This window comes from Helicoverpa armigera, chromosome 1, assembly GCF_030705265.1.
Source record: "Helicoverpa armigera isolate CAAS_96S chromosome 1, ASM3070526v1, whole genome shotgun sequence".
Taxonomy (NCBI): Eukaryota; Metazoa; Arthropoda; class Insecta; order Lepidoptera; family Noctuidae; genus Helicoverpa; species Helicoverpa armigera.
Window position 1 is genome coordinate 5,122,827 of NC_087120.1, and position 14,289 is coordinate 5,137,115.

A 14,289-nucleotide genomic window follows, 5' to 3' on the forward strand; every position below is an offset into this window, starting at 1 on the left:
AATTAATCATTATTTTAATATAACATTAACATAATACGGTAATTGATGACACTATGTTATTTACAGCTCAAATTAGAGTGTAACTTTTCCTTGTGTGGGTGGACGATGATAATCTATACTAATATTGTAAAGGCGAAATAATGTATTTTTGTTTGTTTGTTTGCACGGAAAAACAACTGGACCGATTTAAAAAAAAGATTTCAGCATTGGAAAGCTACCTACATTATCTAAAAGTAACATAGGCTATATTTTAAATAGTAGCTAATAGAGATATAAAATATCGATGAGTGAGAGCTTGGCTGGTGCTGGTATAGACGCTAGCAGGCCAATCTAACCGAATCTTTAAAATTTTACCAATCGAACATTAACCTTACACCTATTGTCATAAGGTTGAATATCTATAGAAAGAATTTAGCAGATTGAGGTAGAATGATTCGATGTGCTGCAGTTTTCGTGAACAAATGAATTTTATTTCCATTGCGACATTGTATAGGATGTTTTTCGATAATTTTAACTCTATATTAATCACTGCAACCGTTCGAAAACACTTTCCTATTGAATAGAAAATTACGGGGTATCTCAAAATAATAAAACAAAAATTCAATTACGAGGTAATAAATTGATATACGGATAAAACTATTATTTTTGAGAATGCGGACATCGGGCTCTGAAATGCAGCTTTTAACTCACTAACAGACGTATAGTAATTTAGTGGGTTGTAACGGTTTTACTAAATGGAATATACATAGATGGCGATTCCCTATTTCACAGTAAGGCCGTAAGTTTAATTTTACGATTAGTGTTAAGTCGGGTATCCACCATGTTTGAGCGTGTAGCAAACGGAACTTGGTTTATACGTGCAGAATATTTCAACTGGAGCAAGCTTTACCACCGAACTGGGAAAGATAACCAAGAATTTCTATGTAAACACTAAAATAGTTTTGAATAATTCCTACTAAGGGCAATCTTTAATTGATCCTCCTTAGTAAAATAATCATTTACAGTGACATGAGCATGGTCATATTAAGGATTGGAAAATATAACTATTTTATTATTAATAAAAATTAATATTCTAAAGACGCATACTGTGATTGTAATTACGGAGTATATAAATGAGAAAATAAGTAATTTAAAAAATAAACCTGACTTATTAAGTAAGTATATGGGAAACTATTTTAAGCCCATATTCGTATTAATAGTCAAGCCAACTGCCTCTTTTCTGGATATGGAATTAAACCTCTTAGATCGGCCCACGTGTCAACGCACAGACGTCAAAGCAAAGAGTACATTGAAATCCTTTGCGCAAACGCACAGAACAACAGACTCATCCTACACACACACGTCTGCGTAAGAAATACCCGTTTCTTTTTAGTTTCAAAATAGAAACGTTTTTAGTTTCCGGACTGACCTATATCGATTGAGTCAATGAACAAAAGATGGATGGTCAAGTTCCTAGCGTTTTGTACGATACGACTTTCACCTTTATTTTAAGGGATGAAAGCTTCAATTCGCTTGTAGTTTTTTCCTAATTATTCCGGTCCATGTTTCGCCTCTGGTTTACAGAGATATAGATCAAACTGACAGACGCAACGATTAGACTTGTTTTTATTTACGTTCCTAATTGTCGTGTGTTGCTTTAAAACTGTGGATAATTACAGATAGTGGAAAATATTTGTACCTTTTTTCTGGATGTTTTTTTTTATTTTGGTGAAACTGAATGAGGTTTCTAGGATTGTTTTTGTTGTTGGAGTGATTCGTGTGATATCTTACAGGTGTTGTAAAGTTGTTACTGAGAAATTGTCTGCCCTTCCAAGAAAATGTATTAAGAATGGTGCGTAATGTCTTTGAAATTCTCCTTATGGGTCGGATAGTGGCCATCTCTTCATAAATAACATTTGCTGGCCTACGTGTTTTCGAGAGATTGAGAAAGGCTTTAAAGGTACTTAAAGGTACGTTAAGCATCAACGTTTCCAGTAAACCCACAGGAATATCATTCAGTTTACAAAACTAAAATAAAGTTTAAAATTTTTAACGTTTTCTTACATTTTTCTTTGTATTCCCGGTACGCTTAGCTCGTTCATACAAACTGTAAACATTAGGCCGTGACTAAGGACTTCCTACGTAAATATTTTCTATAGGTACTACTAACGTAATTGTTGATCTCACAACGATATTTTGCCCAAGTTTCAGAAATCTATACTAATATTATAAAGAGAAAAACTTTGTTTGTTTGTTTGGTTATAATAAATAAAAACTACTGGACCGATTTTAAATATTCTTTCAGCACTAGAAAGCTATATTATCTGCGTGTAACATAGGCTATATTTTATCCCGGTGCGGGCAGTAGCTGCCACGGGACGCGGTTGTAACCGCGGGAAAACGGCTAGTGTTGAATAATTTTGAAGTGGTAAACTGTTCCGGGATGAGAAAACTCGTAAAATAGACGAGAAGATTTCTTCGTTTATTGGTCCTGGTTGATTGATTTGTACCTTAGTAAAGTTTACGAGTAAATGGCTCCTAAGTGGTTCGAACGATATACTAGTACAGATTAGTAGAGCTACAAAACAATTGACGAGGCCTTGAAGTAAATAGCTATTTTGGTACAGTTTACAAACTCGAGTTGTTTCTATACGCAATTTTTAATTAATACGGTGGTTTTTCATGTATGTTTAATTCGCATGTAAACGGTCGGGTCCTACTTTCCTTTCAATATCTATTATTTCAACAATATACTTTAATGTTGTGCAAAATAGTTCGAGAGAATTCATGATTAATTTGGTATTGTGATCATAACATTCATATTTTATTGTATTAATGGCCCTATCGGAAGGTAGCATAAGTTGAAGATTTAGCAGGAACAAGGCTACTTTGATATAATATCTTGTAAGTATGTAATGTAATGGAATAGTTCTAGTACTCGATTCTTTGTTCGGACCAAAGATTTTCCGATTCTCACGACGGGTTCCTCCTTCAAGAAAACAGCTGTTTTCAATATGTTTGGTGCCATAACTCTATCCAATAAAGTAAATGAGTTTCAAATATTATGTACTCGAGAGTAAATTACACGGCTTCTAACATGTATTGAAGATAATATAAAATAGAGCTTGGACAATCGCCATGTCGACTCAAAATACGTAAAATCTTGTTTCCGTGTGTTTTTATAGCTGTCTATATGTCTGTGTGTCTTATAGGAATAGGTAACTGAAGAGTTCCATTGTTCACTACATTATCAGAAATCAATTGCCGTGGTAGGTGGAAATTACCTTTGACAAGTAGTCAATAGTTTTTTAAAGTTCTTATAAAAAGATATATCTAAATAAGCCATTTGTGCTTTTTAAATAAAAAGCTTAATAAGGAGAAATGTCTATGACGTGCTGTGTTCGTAAATGAATGCAAAAGAGCTAAAAAGAGTGGAAATGTAACCTAACAGTTTATTTTTCTCATCTATATAGACATTGTGTAGGCAGATCAAAATATTGGCTTGTAATCTGCGTAGATACTTTGTTTGTTTATTTGTATAAAGCCGGCTGTTTTATACTAAAGATGTTAATACATGAGTTAACTACGAAAAAATCCAACAAGTAAATAAGGAATTTCTGATGATGTAGTTCTTAACTTGAACAGGCTCGGTTTTGAAGATCACCGAACCCAAGTTCGCCGATAATATAAACAACATTTTTTTAAATCAGCTGATTACCTTGAAAATAAAACATGAAAATGCATAGTAGAAGAGTAAGAAGAGGTTTTGTTTCAAGAAAACAAACGTCTATGTTGTCGGTGAATTTAGGCCCAGCTCACATATCAGTAATAATTTATATATTTTTTTTATAGATAAGCCAACCAGTTCTGAAACGATATTCCCAATAGTCGATTAAACCATCGTTTTTCTAGAGGTATTAAAGTTTTACTGTGAAAAAGTAAATAAAAACTATGTACTTACAATGAAAAATGAAACTGGACTAGTATTTCTGTTGTTTGAAATTCAACGACCCTACAAAAATACGTTGTTGATATTTTTACAAAAGTCCAAACAATACTGTAGCTCTAATTATTTAACTGTAAACTACATGAAAACAGGAAACCTTTTTGAATAAAAAAGCAGAGCTTTTCTAAAGTTTTTTTTTTGGAATTCATGAAAAACTTCTTTATTTTTGTTGCTTGTTATTATGATGTTATGGCACGTCAGTCTCCTTTAAATGTAGATCACGGTTCTATCTAAAGCTTCAAAGCCTGTCAATTACTTAAATACTGGCACTAATACGTATAAAGATATTTCCATTTTTGAATGTCCTACAATAGTATTCTATTCGCGGATAAAATCGCAAGCAACAAACTAACTAATGTCTTTTAATTCCGTAAACAATATCGTAACTTGTCCACCGAAGCACTAATAGATATGTATGGCCTTACTACAAAAACTTTAAACCCTGTTTTACACTTGTCTAATAAAATTTTGGCTGCAAAATGAACCATATGTCAACGTCATAATTTGACATTTTTTTAGACAAGGCATAAACTGACGTTTAAAAGTTTTTGTGGTAAGACGGATAGACGTTAATATATTAATATTATGAGAAGTACATCGTTTGCGGATTATAAACTCACGTTAATTTAGGAACCTAGCCATAACTAAATACGAATGAAAATGATTAAACAAAGGATTACGGGTAGTCAGAAGCCAGTAAGTCTGACGCTAGTCTAACCAAGGGGTATCGGGTTGCCCGGGTAACTGGGTTGAGGAGGTCAGATAGGCAGTCGCTTCTTTTAAAGCACTGGTACTCAGCTGAATCCGGTTAGACTGGAAGCCGACCCCAACATAGTTGGGATGATGATGATGATGATGATGATGATGATGATTAAACAAAAGAAAATTCGTGGCTGTTTATTTACATATTATGGTGAAAATGGATGCTTCCATATACCCCGCGTACCATATACCCGTTGTTTTCCCGCGGTTTCACCCGTGAACTTGTTCCCGTACCCGGATAAAATATATCTATGTTACCAGGGGATAGTCGGTATAATTAGGCGAGTAACATCAGTACCAGGGATTTATAACGGTTAGTGCTGATCATTAAAACATAGTGTAGGTTGAGTTAACAAAATGCAAACAACCTGAAACGCGATACAGACTGTTGCAAAAATGAAGACCAATATAGCTAAACATATAGAAGGACTTGGCTTCTTAAATCCGGTTGTTAAGAATGAAATCACTTAATTACGCTTTGCCCATTCTCAAATAAAAAAAAAACAAGCTCATACGAGGCACGATATTCGCATGCCACACACCAGTTCCTAATGAGAGCGTACTGATTAAGTAACGCAGAATATGTCTGGCTGGTAATAAAGACCTAAGCCTAGACAATGGCCATACATCTTGAACAAATGCTGGCCAGCGAACCGCGACTGTAATTACGTAATATTTTAACTGCAATGTGAGGGCTGTGCTATTTGTGTCCCTTTAACTTTATGGTGAACTGTTGTCGCCTTGATCTATCGCCGTGAGATCTCAATTGCTAAAGGAATCAGTATGTAGGTAAGTGATGTTATAATCTGATATAACTTTAATAGTGCTATGAAGTTACTCATTGTTTTATTATTTATCACTATGTATACTAATATTAAAAAGAGGAAAACTTTGTTTGTTTGTTTGGTTGTAATGGATAAACTCAAAAACTACTGGACCGATTTCAAATATTCTTTCACCATTAGAAAGCTATATTATCTGCGAGTAACATATGCTATAATATTTTATCCCAGTGCGGGCAGTAGTTCCCACGGGACGCGGGTGAAACCGCGGGAAAACGGCTAGTCGTTTATAAAATAAACTGGTTATAAATCTACGATGATACATTCTCCCGGATATAACAATAAGTGTCAGGAAAAGTTGAAACACAAAAAGTTTTACAATCTATTTCAAAGCCCACAAATGCAGCAAATACTTAAACCCAGTACAAAATAATTAAAAATAGAAAATCATAAACCGATATAATTTATAGTTTTTCTATTAATTGACTCTCACGGTAAGATTTCGCTCTGGGAACCACTACAGAACCGCATCACGACCATAAAAAGTTGTAATACTTGGTCACTGTTGAAACCAATTTCATCTGTCACATTATTGCATACAAAAAACTTGTTGGCAAGTTGTCCAACATGCCTGTAGGACAACCACTAACTTAAATATTGTCTTATAAAAGAGAAATAAAGAAACATCATGGGAAAATATATCGCTCATATAATTGTATCAAATAACGTCTCATTTTTCAAAGAGTATTTTTTTGAGAAATATGCTTCTTCTTCATAACAAAAATACCTAATACATAGTTCGTGTTCACAACATTTTGGCACTTAATTTCGAAGACCTTTGTATATTGTTCAGCCTCATAAAAGAAAATATCAATGACCAAAAAATTGGTAGAGTTTATTGTTCTATAACCTGAAAAATAAAAGCGTCTGTTGAGTAAATATACGAGTAATGTGAAAACAAAATCAATGAACTCTTGCATTGCTTACATTCTTTACGTCATCCGAGGAAAAAAACATGTTGCTCTAATATCTAGTGGAATATTTACACAACAAAAGATATTTATATAGAGTTATAAGCCGAGTAACTATGCACAAAATGAACAGGTTATTTTCAATGGAAAATAAGACTAGATACGCCACAACTCCACCTGAACTTAGTTCCACAGGTTGGCTCGCACTATTTACGTACATATATTTATACGTATGTATGTATCTTCTATTTGAATTCGGTTTACAGAACACCAAACGGGAGCTCGAACCAAACAATCGCTATAGGAACTGTTAGATTTATTTCTGTCGAAAGTACACTACGAAAATAAATGGCCTACTCTCAGTAGAAGTGTCAAAGACTTGGGTTCGGAGCGGGTTGTTGCCTCGTTCGAAATGGGGTCGTGCCTGCTTCCCGTAGGTATGGGCCAACACCTTTCTGCCAATTGACTTGCTAAGACAGGTTTTTACAGGTGCTTCTTGGATCTTGGAGCCGCCACGGCGTAGAGGCTCGACTTCGTCCAAGAATAATACGCATTTGATTTTCGAATTCAAATGTTGATGTGATGATCTTCAAGTTCGCTACCAATTGTATTGCATTTAACCTTTAAACTGGCTGTACTATCCTTCAAATAAAACGGTATGATTTTTAGAACAATATACATACAAGCAAATTAAGCCCGACTTTATTAAGTTTCATATTTACTTATTCAATCATATATGAGCCACAGGCTACAATTGGCTAGTAAACAGTGGTTGAAACCATTAGACCGAACAATGTACTATGCATCGATGTTATTGATCGGCGATAGCTATTATGTTAGGACACATTATACGGAATATGAGAACTGACAGCTGAGTTACTGATTACTGCAATCATCGGCAATCAGAAACCTAGAATTAGATGCAGCGTATTATACGGTTAAATATGAAAATTTTCCAACCAGTTTTTCCAATCTGTATTGTTTTAAACTGCATCTTTTATGAAAAGTTGAGCTTGTGTGATAATCATTAGATCTACTGAAGCAATTATGGACATAGTTTTACCAGTGCAAAGCTACATTATTTATACATGGCTATATTTTTGGAAGGATTTCCTTTTAATTTAGGCCTGCCTCAACCTGTAGTTAAATAAGGGTTTTCTGAGACACTTCGGCACCAACCTTTACACTATAGTAGTGAAGATTGCATTTCAAATAACTGTAGTATGGTGTGCAGTGTGCATGGAAAACCTACATATGCATGCGATCTACCACAACCATTGGATGCAGATGTAGCCCGGGCATAATAGATGTATTTTAGTTCAGATTTCGCCACGGCCTACTTCCGATATTCTTGGAAGGTTCGTGACACACCATTAATTCATTATTATGTATTTATTGACATTAGTGCTTTGACACTTTGATGATCCAAAAGTATTGTTAAGGACCGCGTATGTAAATAGACGAAAATAAAATTGTAGGTCAAAATTGCACAAAAATTATTGAAGTCGAAAGCATGAACATTGAGGAGGAACAAACTCATTCACAAAGTGATGTTCTTATCAATATTAATGCTGCATTCTTTTCAAATAAAACCTAAAATAGTACAATAAAGTGGAAACATTTTTTTCACAAACAGCAGGGAAAACAGCAAGTAAGTACATTATGAAGAAAATCATAGGCAAATTGACATTACTCTAGACAGCTCATGCATTTATGTGCGTTCTTGTAAATAACTAATAATATTTCGGATGCACAATGACCTATATACAGGACATTGACAAGAAACCGATATTCACTAACAAAACTTATCATGATTTATTAGATTTTCCATAAGATTATGAACATTAAAGCTTTTAATATGATCCGACTTCCTTTGGAAATTAACACGTTTTTGTAGGAGCTGTGTTCTGTCAATGTCATAGAATCTTATGAGTAATTGGTTTATTTTAGATGACCTAATCCTGTAATATATGTATGCAGAGTAGTCAAGACTGGACAAAGAGGTCATTTGATTTTGGCCAGCAAATCATCATTTGCCTAGCCTTTTTGCTTTTCGGAGTATTTTGGTTGACTGCAGTAACCGAATATATGAGTATCAATATTTAACATGGAATGATTGCCTATTTGATCTCCTCAAACCAACCAGTTACCCGGGTAACCCGAAGCTGAGATTAATAGACTTAGTGATGAATGAACAAGAGTTTGTAAAAAGAAAAGTATCAGGCGTACTAAGTTTTATCAATCCTCCAAATGGTAGAAAGTTATTTTTTACTAAAATATATCTTTAGAAATAAAAAGAAAAGTCACTACCATTCGAGGATCATATTACTATATACAGAAATGACTGAGTCAGACCACACACATTTACTGGGAACGCTATAAATTGAGAAATATTAACTCACAAGATATGAGGTACTTTACTGAAGAAGTGAAAAGCTTATAAAAGCTACTCTGTTTGGGATAGAAATAAGATTCTACAAAACTATAAAATGTTCATAAATTCTGATTTAAAATCGGTATTTTCACACTTGCGATTTTTCCGAGCTTCATTGCCCGGTTCATATCGGGCAGTATCGTGCATACAAGTCGCGACAAACAATTGACAACTGCCTGTATAAATGTGAAAATTCTGTAACTGTACGAAGTAATAATCCATACTTATATTGACTATACTTTTTTAATGAAATATTGCAAGCTCTTTGCGTTGCATAGGAGGGATCATTCTTTGCAGACTTCAAAGTTCATTTTTATATTATCAGTAGAAAATAGAATCTTAAGAGTTGCCTAATATCAAAGAAGCTCTACAACTTCTTATTCGCCAACATTTTCATCTAGACGCGTAGGATACCTTCCTATTAATAATAGATCAATTTATTCGAAAATGCACTAGCATTTTTATGAATTCACTTTTGGATGAAAATTCATAGTTTGATTGAAGAGTCTGCGTAGTATGTTGTTCAATGCCTCATATTATTTTTGCATCATCTATTTGTACTGGCAATAACATGGAAAACAATCTCTGTGGCTATAGGAGAAAGTATCTATGTGATATTTTGATTATAGCACGAAACGCAGCAATAAAAAGTTTAAGTTTGCCTCGAGCCCTGTAGACATGAATCATATTAAAGAAAGAAAGAAAATAAGTATTGAGAGAGGCGAAAAGCCTTAAAGTCACGATACCTCACGTTTCCCTGTCATGTAGGTAGATGCTTCTGATCTTTTGTATGACACGACAGCATGTATATTTGCAATTCAGAGACAATATTACACAATAGAAGCCATACACATGCAGCTTAGCCCTAGAGCCTAAAATAAACGTATGGCATAGAAAAATGAGTTAATAGTGTTGGTACGTAAAAAGTGGGCGATGATTTGAAGTGATGAAACAGGGTACAGTCACACTTTGGACTGAAGCCACGTGGTGGTTTGTTTACAAGGTGATCAATGGCTGCCCTGTCATCTAACTAGAACAGATCTGAGTAGCGCTTTTGAAAATTTCAATGAATGGAAAGTCTTTTACGGGTGCCTTGCAAAAATGTCATTAAAAATGTTTTGTGCAAGATGTCTGAGACGTATTTTAAATGCTACAATTAACATCGATACAATTTTTTAAGCTACAATAAAATAAATATGGTTAAAAACAGTTACCGTGCCCATAGGTTGTTGGAAGACTGTTGAGAACATTATTATCGGTGGCCCATATTGTATACTGATAGGAAGCTTGGTCTCACCTGTCTTTCTTTTATAATCTTGTAAAACTTTGCATTGTGGATGTAAGCCAGTAAATAATGCCAAAAATATTTTCGTTTTAAAAATAGTGGGAAATATCGTAAGAGATGAAATGTTTTGAGTGGTCCTAATACCCAACTGGCCTATATTGCTTCTTAGAATAATTACAGGAAAACCATAATTAGGGTTTTCTATGAAATCTGTTCCATTAGAATTTACTAGTTGCTTTTATGATGGACGAACGGAGTGTCTGCTGTTATTGGTCTTTTATGAATGAGTTTAGGCACATGTTCATGTTTTTAGGTCATATGGGAATGCCCTAATGATAGGCGACAGTCTATGTGATACTTTGAAGTAAATAAAGATCTGAAGGTTCTTAAAATTCAATTTAGCTGTGCCTTCTTTCTGACTCTTTCTTACTCTATGCAAATTATCTTCAGAAAGGACGCTAAAGATGATTAGCTCCAATCATTTTATGTATATATGAATATTTTTGAAAACACAAACATCGCAAGCAGTTCACACAACCCTTTACTACTCCTATATAATGTGCTAAAAAAATAAGATGAAATATAAAGCAAATAAATATAAAAGCACTTGCATATTAATTCACTTTAATAGCATTACCACTAGTAGCTCAGTAACATACAGTAGCGCTGAACATACGAACAAATCACGCTTAAGAAGATACAGAAACAGGATAAATGCTGTTACAATTACTTCGAAAGCTACAGCACTAATTGGAAACACGTTTGACTTAGATATGGTGGTAAAGGCAGTGTTGCCAACTGTGTAAAACTTTACCCCTAGAGGAATTTAAAAACCCTTTAGATATACCAAGAGCTCTACAAATATGGATAAAGAATCAACTAGGTATAATCTTTTCTGTAGATTGTTTGTATACTTAAATAACTATGAAGAGATTTAAAAATACAAATGAAAATGTAACCCTTGAAGGCTTCTCGAAAAAAAAGTGATGCAGAATGTTTGTGACGCTTTTTTCACTTAATGGGAGAAAACAACGAACTTGGTACCATTAAAACAAGAGTTCGATAAAATGAAAATAGTGGAGCCTCAATGGCCTCAAAGTGGTTTAAATCTTTACAACAATTTTGAGTGTATGTATAGCTTTTGAGACAGAATGATAGCTGCTTGATTCATCTCGCACTTATTTGTTTTTTTATTGGAAAGAAGTTAGATCAAGTCCGGTATGACTGACTGCCGATCGACTGAATGTCGATTTGAAACTTAGAGACAGTTCTATTTGGATGCATGATTAGGTATTGACAGAACTTTTATAAATGCGAGCAAATTGAAAGGAGCCTATCGAAAATTAGTTTACCAAAGCAAGAAATAAAATATTTTGTTTACAATAATTAACAAGTTACCAGCAATTATCGTAAACACATTAAAGTTTTGGTTAAAATAGAAATTCTGTGATAATATGTCCCCTTTGAAACGTTTGCCCCATTCGAGTGTTCTGATGATGCAGATGGTCGTCGTCTGTCATGACTGTCAATGTCAAAAGCTGAGCCGTAGCGTTTGGAAATAGTCCTGCTATCTTTACTCTTGCACCGTCATAAGTCTATGTGTCTTTACATTTATAAAATCAATTGTATCATCTTTGTAGTGGACATTGGTGTTTCATTAATTATAGGTGCATGCCTTTATAAATATGTTTAAAGAATATTTCCCGTAAACTGAGCTAAAGTTAATATGATAATGCCTTCCGTAATTCTGATAACCTGTTGTCGGTATTTTGAACAAACTTCACACATAGCTGACATAGCTCATTTAAACAATAGACGATCACTTACCATGAACGTCACTCGTTAATCGTATTTCAATAAAACTTCAAACCAATAAAGATCACGCACACTACAACACAATGCGTACCGCACACATGTAAACATAGATATGTGTACACACGCTGAGCTTGTCAACATAATTTTATCACTAGGTAGGAGCGTCGCGAGGGTACCTACACATCTCGACTGAAGCTCGAAATAGCCCAAGCTAACATTTCGATGCGATGGGATATCCTGACAAATTATTTTTATATATCCCAGTTTGTCTCTATATCCGTTAGGGACGGTCCCTATTTCTAATTGTTCGTTGATGCAAACTATATTTGGTTGAATATGGTGACGGGAATGTATGTAGGGTTTTGTAAATTATGAGGACTTTTAATACAGTTGTGATCGGAGCAGATAATTATGATAGTATACTGGGGTAGTAGTAGTTATTATCAATAATGTAATGTTTGTTCGTACCTTCTTTTTGGCAGACTTTTTTCTCATTTATTTTGTGATAAGGGGACTGGCACTGATCACGATGGCTCCTAAAAATCAACCTCTTTTTCTCGCAATGTGTTTCTGCATTTAATATGAAAACAAAGTAAAGACAGGCAAAGCATTTTAAAATTCTTGTTTTGTTTCACAGCGGCTTTATCAAAAGGAAGTTCGTGAGTTCATGGCTGTTTAATATAAGTAGATGTACGTTGAAATATGTGCCATTTCACAACGGTAGCTGAACTCAGATAGGTGAATAGTTTTATGGTGTTCTCCGCCCACGGTGGTACGTGCCTGAATCGGTTTGCGGGAGGAACAAATGTTTTTGAATAGTAATGGGGAAAGGTGGACTAAAAGGAATTAGAATACTTTGTTTTTGAGATTTAACTCTTATAAAGAGGTTGTGTAGTTAAAATGATGTACATAAAATGTACTAATTGAATATGAGCCCACTTAAGAATGTTTAGTAATGACGCATTAATGAACAACAATAAATCCAATTTTTTTAAACAGATGCGTATTTCTTTGAATCAAGTACTAGACAGAATTTTCAACTTTGAAAATGTTTCTAAAATAATTACCTGTGCGAGGAACTTGAAAATTATTCTAAGTATTGTTAATAGTTTTTACATCCAAAAGTAATTTGTTCTAGACATTTTTATGTGTAATGCATAGAAAGAAGTGCTATGTGCATTTTCATACTGACTGCAAATATATGTAGGTGGGTCGTCTAAAAACGACAACTATGATATATTTATGATTCACACACACAACTCTGTATGTGACAGCTAGATTACGATAATAATAATTGCTGTATCTTTGGCTATTGTCTCATAATCTCATTTTTGAGAAAATGTGTCATTGATAAATTATAAAGATTTCAATAAAAGAAATCTCGGATTTGATATGGATGAGAGACAAATGACAATCGTTTTTGTGGCAGCCTCCTCTATCCGTATATATTTAAAAAAATATTGCAACATTAAAAAGTTTTGCAAAAAAGTCAGACGAACTGTCTACCAAAAACAATAAAAAAATACATTTTGACATTGCTCTAAGAACTTGTCAAACAACTGTGTTTGTTAATCACTAGCAATAGCCACGAACCGGGCTAATTGCGACCCTCTTTTTGGAGTCGGTTAAAAAGGTTAATTTCCGCACAACAAAAGAGGTTTTCACGTGTAAATGTGATTCTTAAATCTATAAAAAACGGTACAGTAATCACGGCTCACCTTGACCGAGTATTTTGGTAACCGCCTCTGTTGTTCGTTTGTTTCTCTCGAAAGCCACAAATTAATTCCGTGCTTACCCGAAAATTGCTACCGAATTTACGTGAGTGTAAACTCGACTTTATATTTGAATTTGAGAAGGAAAAAATTGATCATTCGTTTCAAATTGGTATTTTGATAAACTGTTTTAAATAAGTACTTTGGAAGACGTTGTCTAAGCCCATTTTTACGGCAAGTTAGTGTAAAATTTAAAATTATGGAAACTGTCCATAAAATCTGCGATAAACTATCTCTATATTTTCGTTGCCTACATTTATTTCCCTAAAAATAGACTAAACATCTGTTGTTCAAGTTTATTGAGTTCTCCATTCATAAAAACGCAGTAAAATGCGTAAAAGTAACAATAGCTGTATTCAACGAGAATGCACCGCACACGCATTACAAAATGTAAACATTATAATTCACTCTGTCTTCATACGTAGATAAGTTCTATGCTCTCACGCATGCATTATCCCGAATATATTACGTACTTTCGTTTAC

At 34.1% G+C, this 14,289-nt stretch overlaps 1 protein-coding gene across 3 annotated transcripts in view; it reads right to left on the bottom strand.

The window, feature by feature from the left end:
- Fhos (Formin homology 2 domain containing) overlaps positions 1-14,289 on the bottom strand; it is an 89,749-nt gene that overhangs the window by 68,588 nt on the left and 6,872 nt on the right. Inside the window, exon 1 of one of the 3 annotated variants that reach the window (XM_064043545.1) lies at positions 4,406-4,546. The exons of the other annotated variants lie outside the window; for them this stretch is intronic. Coding sequence (XP_063899615.1) covers positions 4,406-4,473 — 68 coding nt within the window. The 5' untranslated portion in view covers positions 4,474-4,546. Of the gene's footprint in view, positions 1-4,405; positions 4,547-14,289 lie in introns of those variants that run through there. 3 annotated transcript variants of the gene reach the window in all.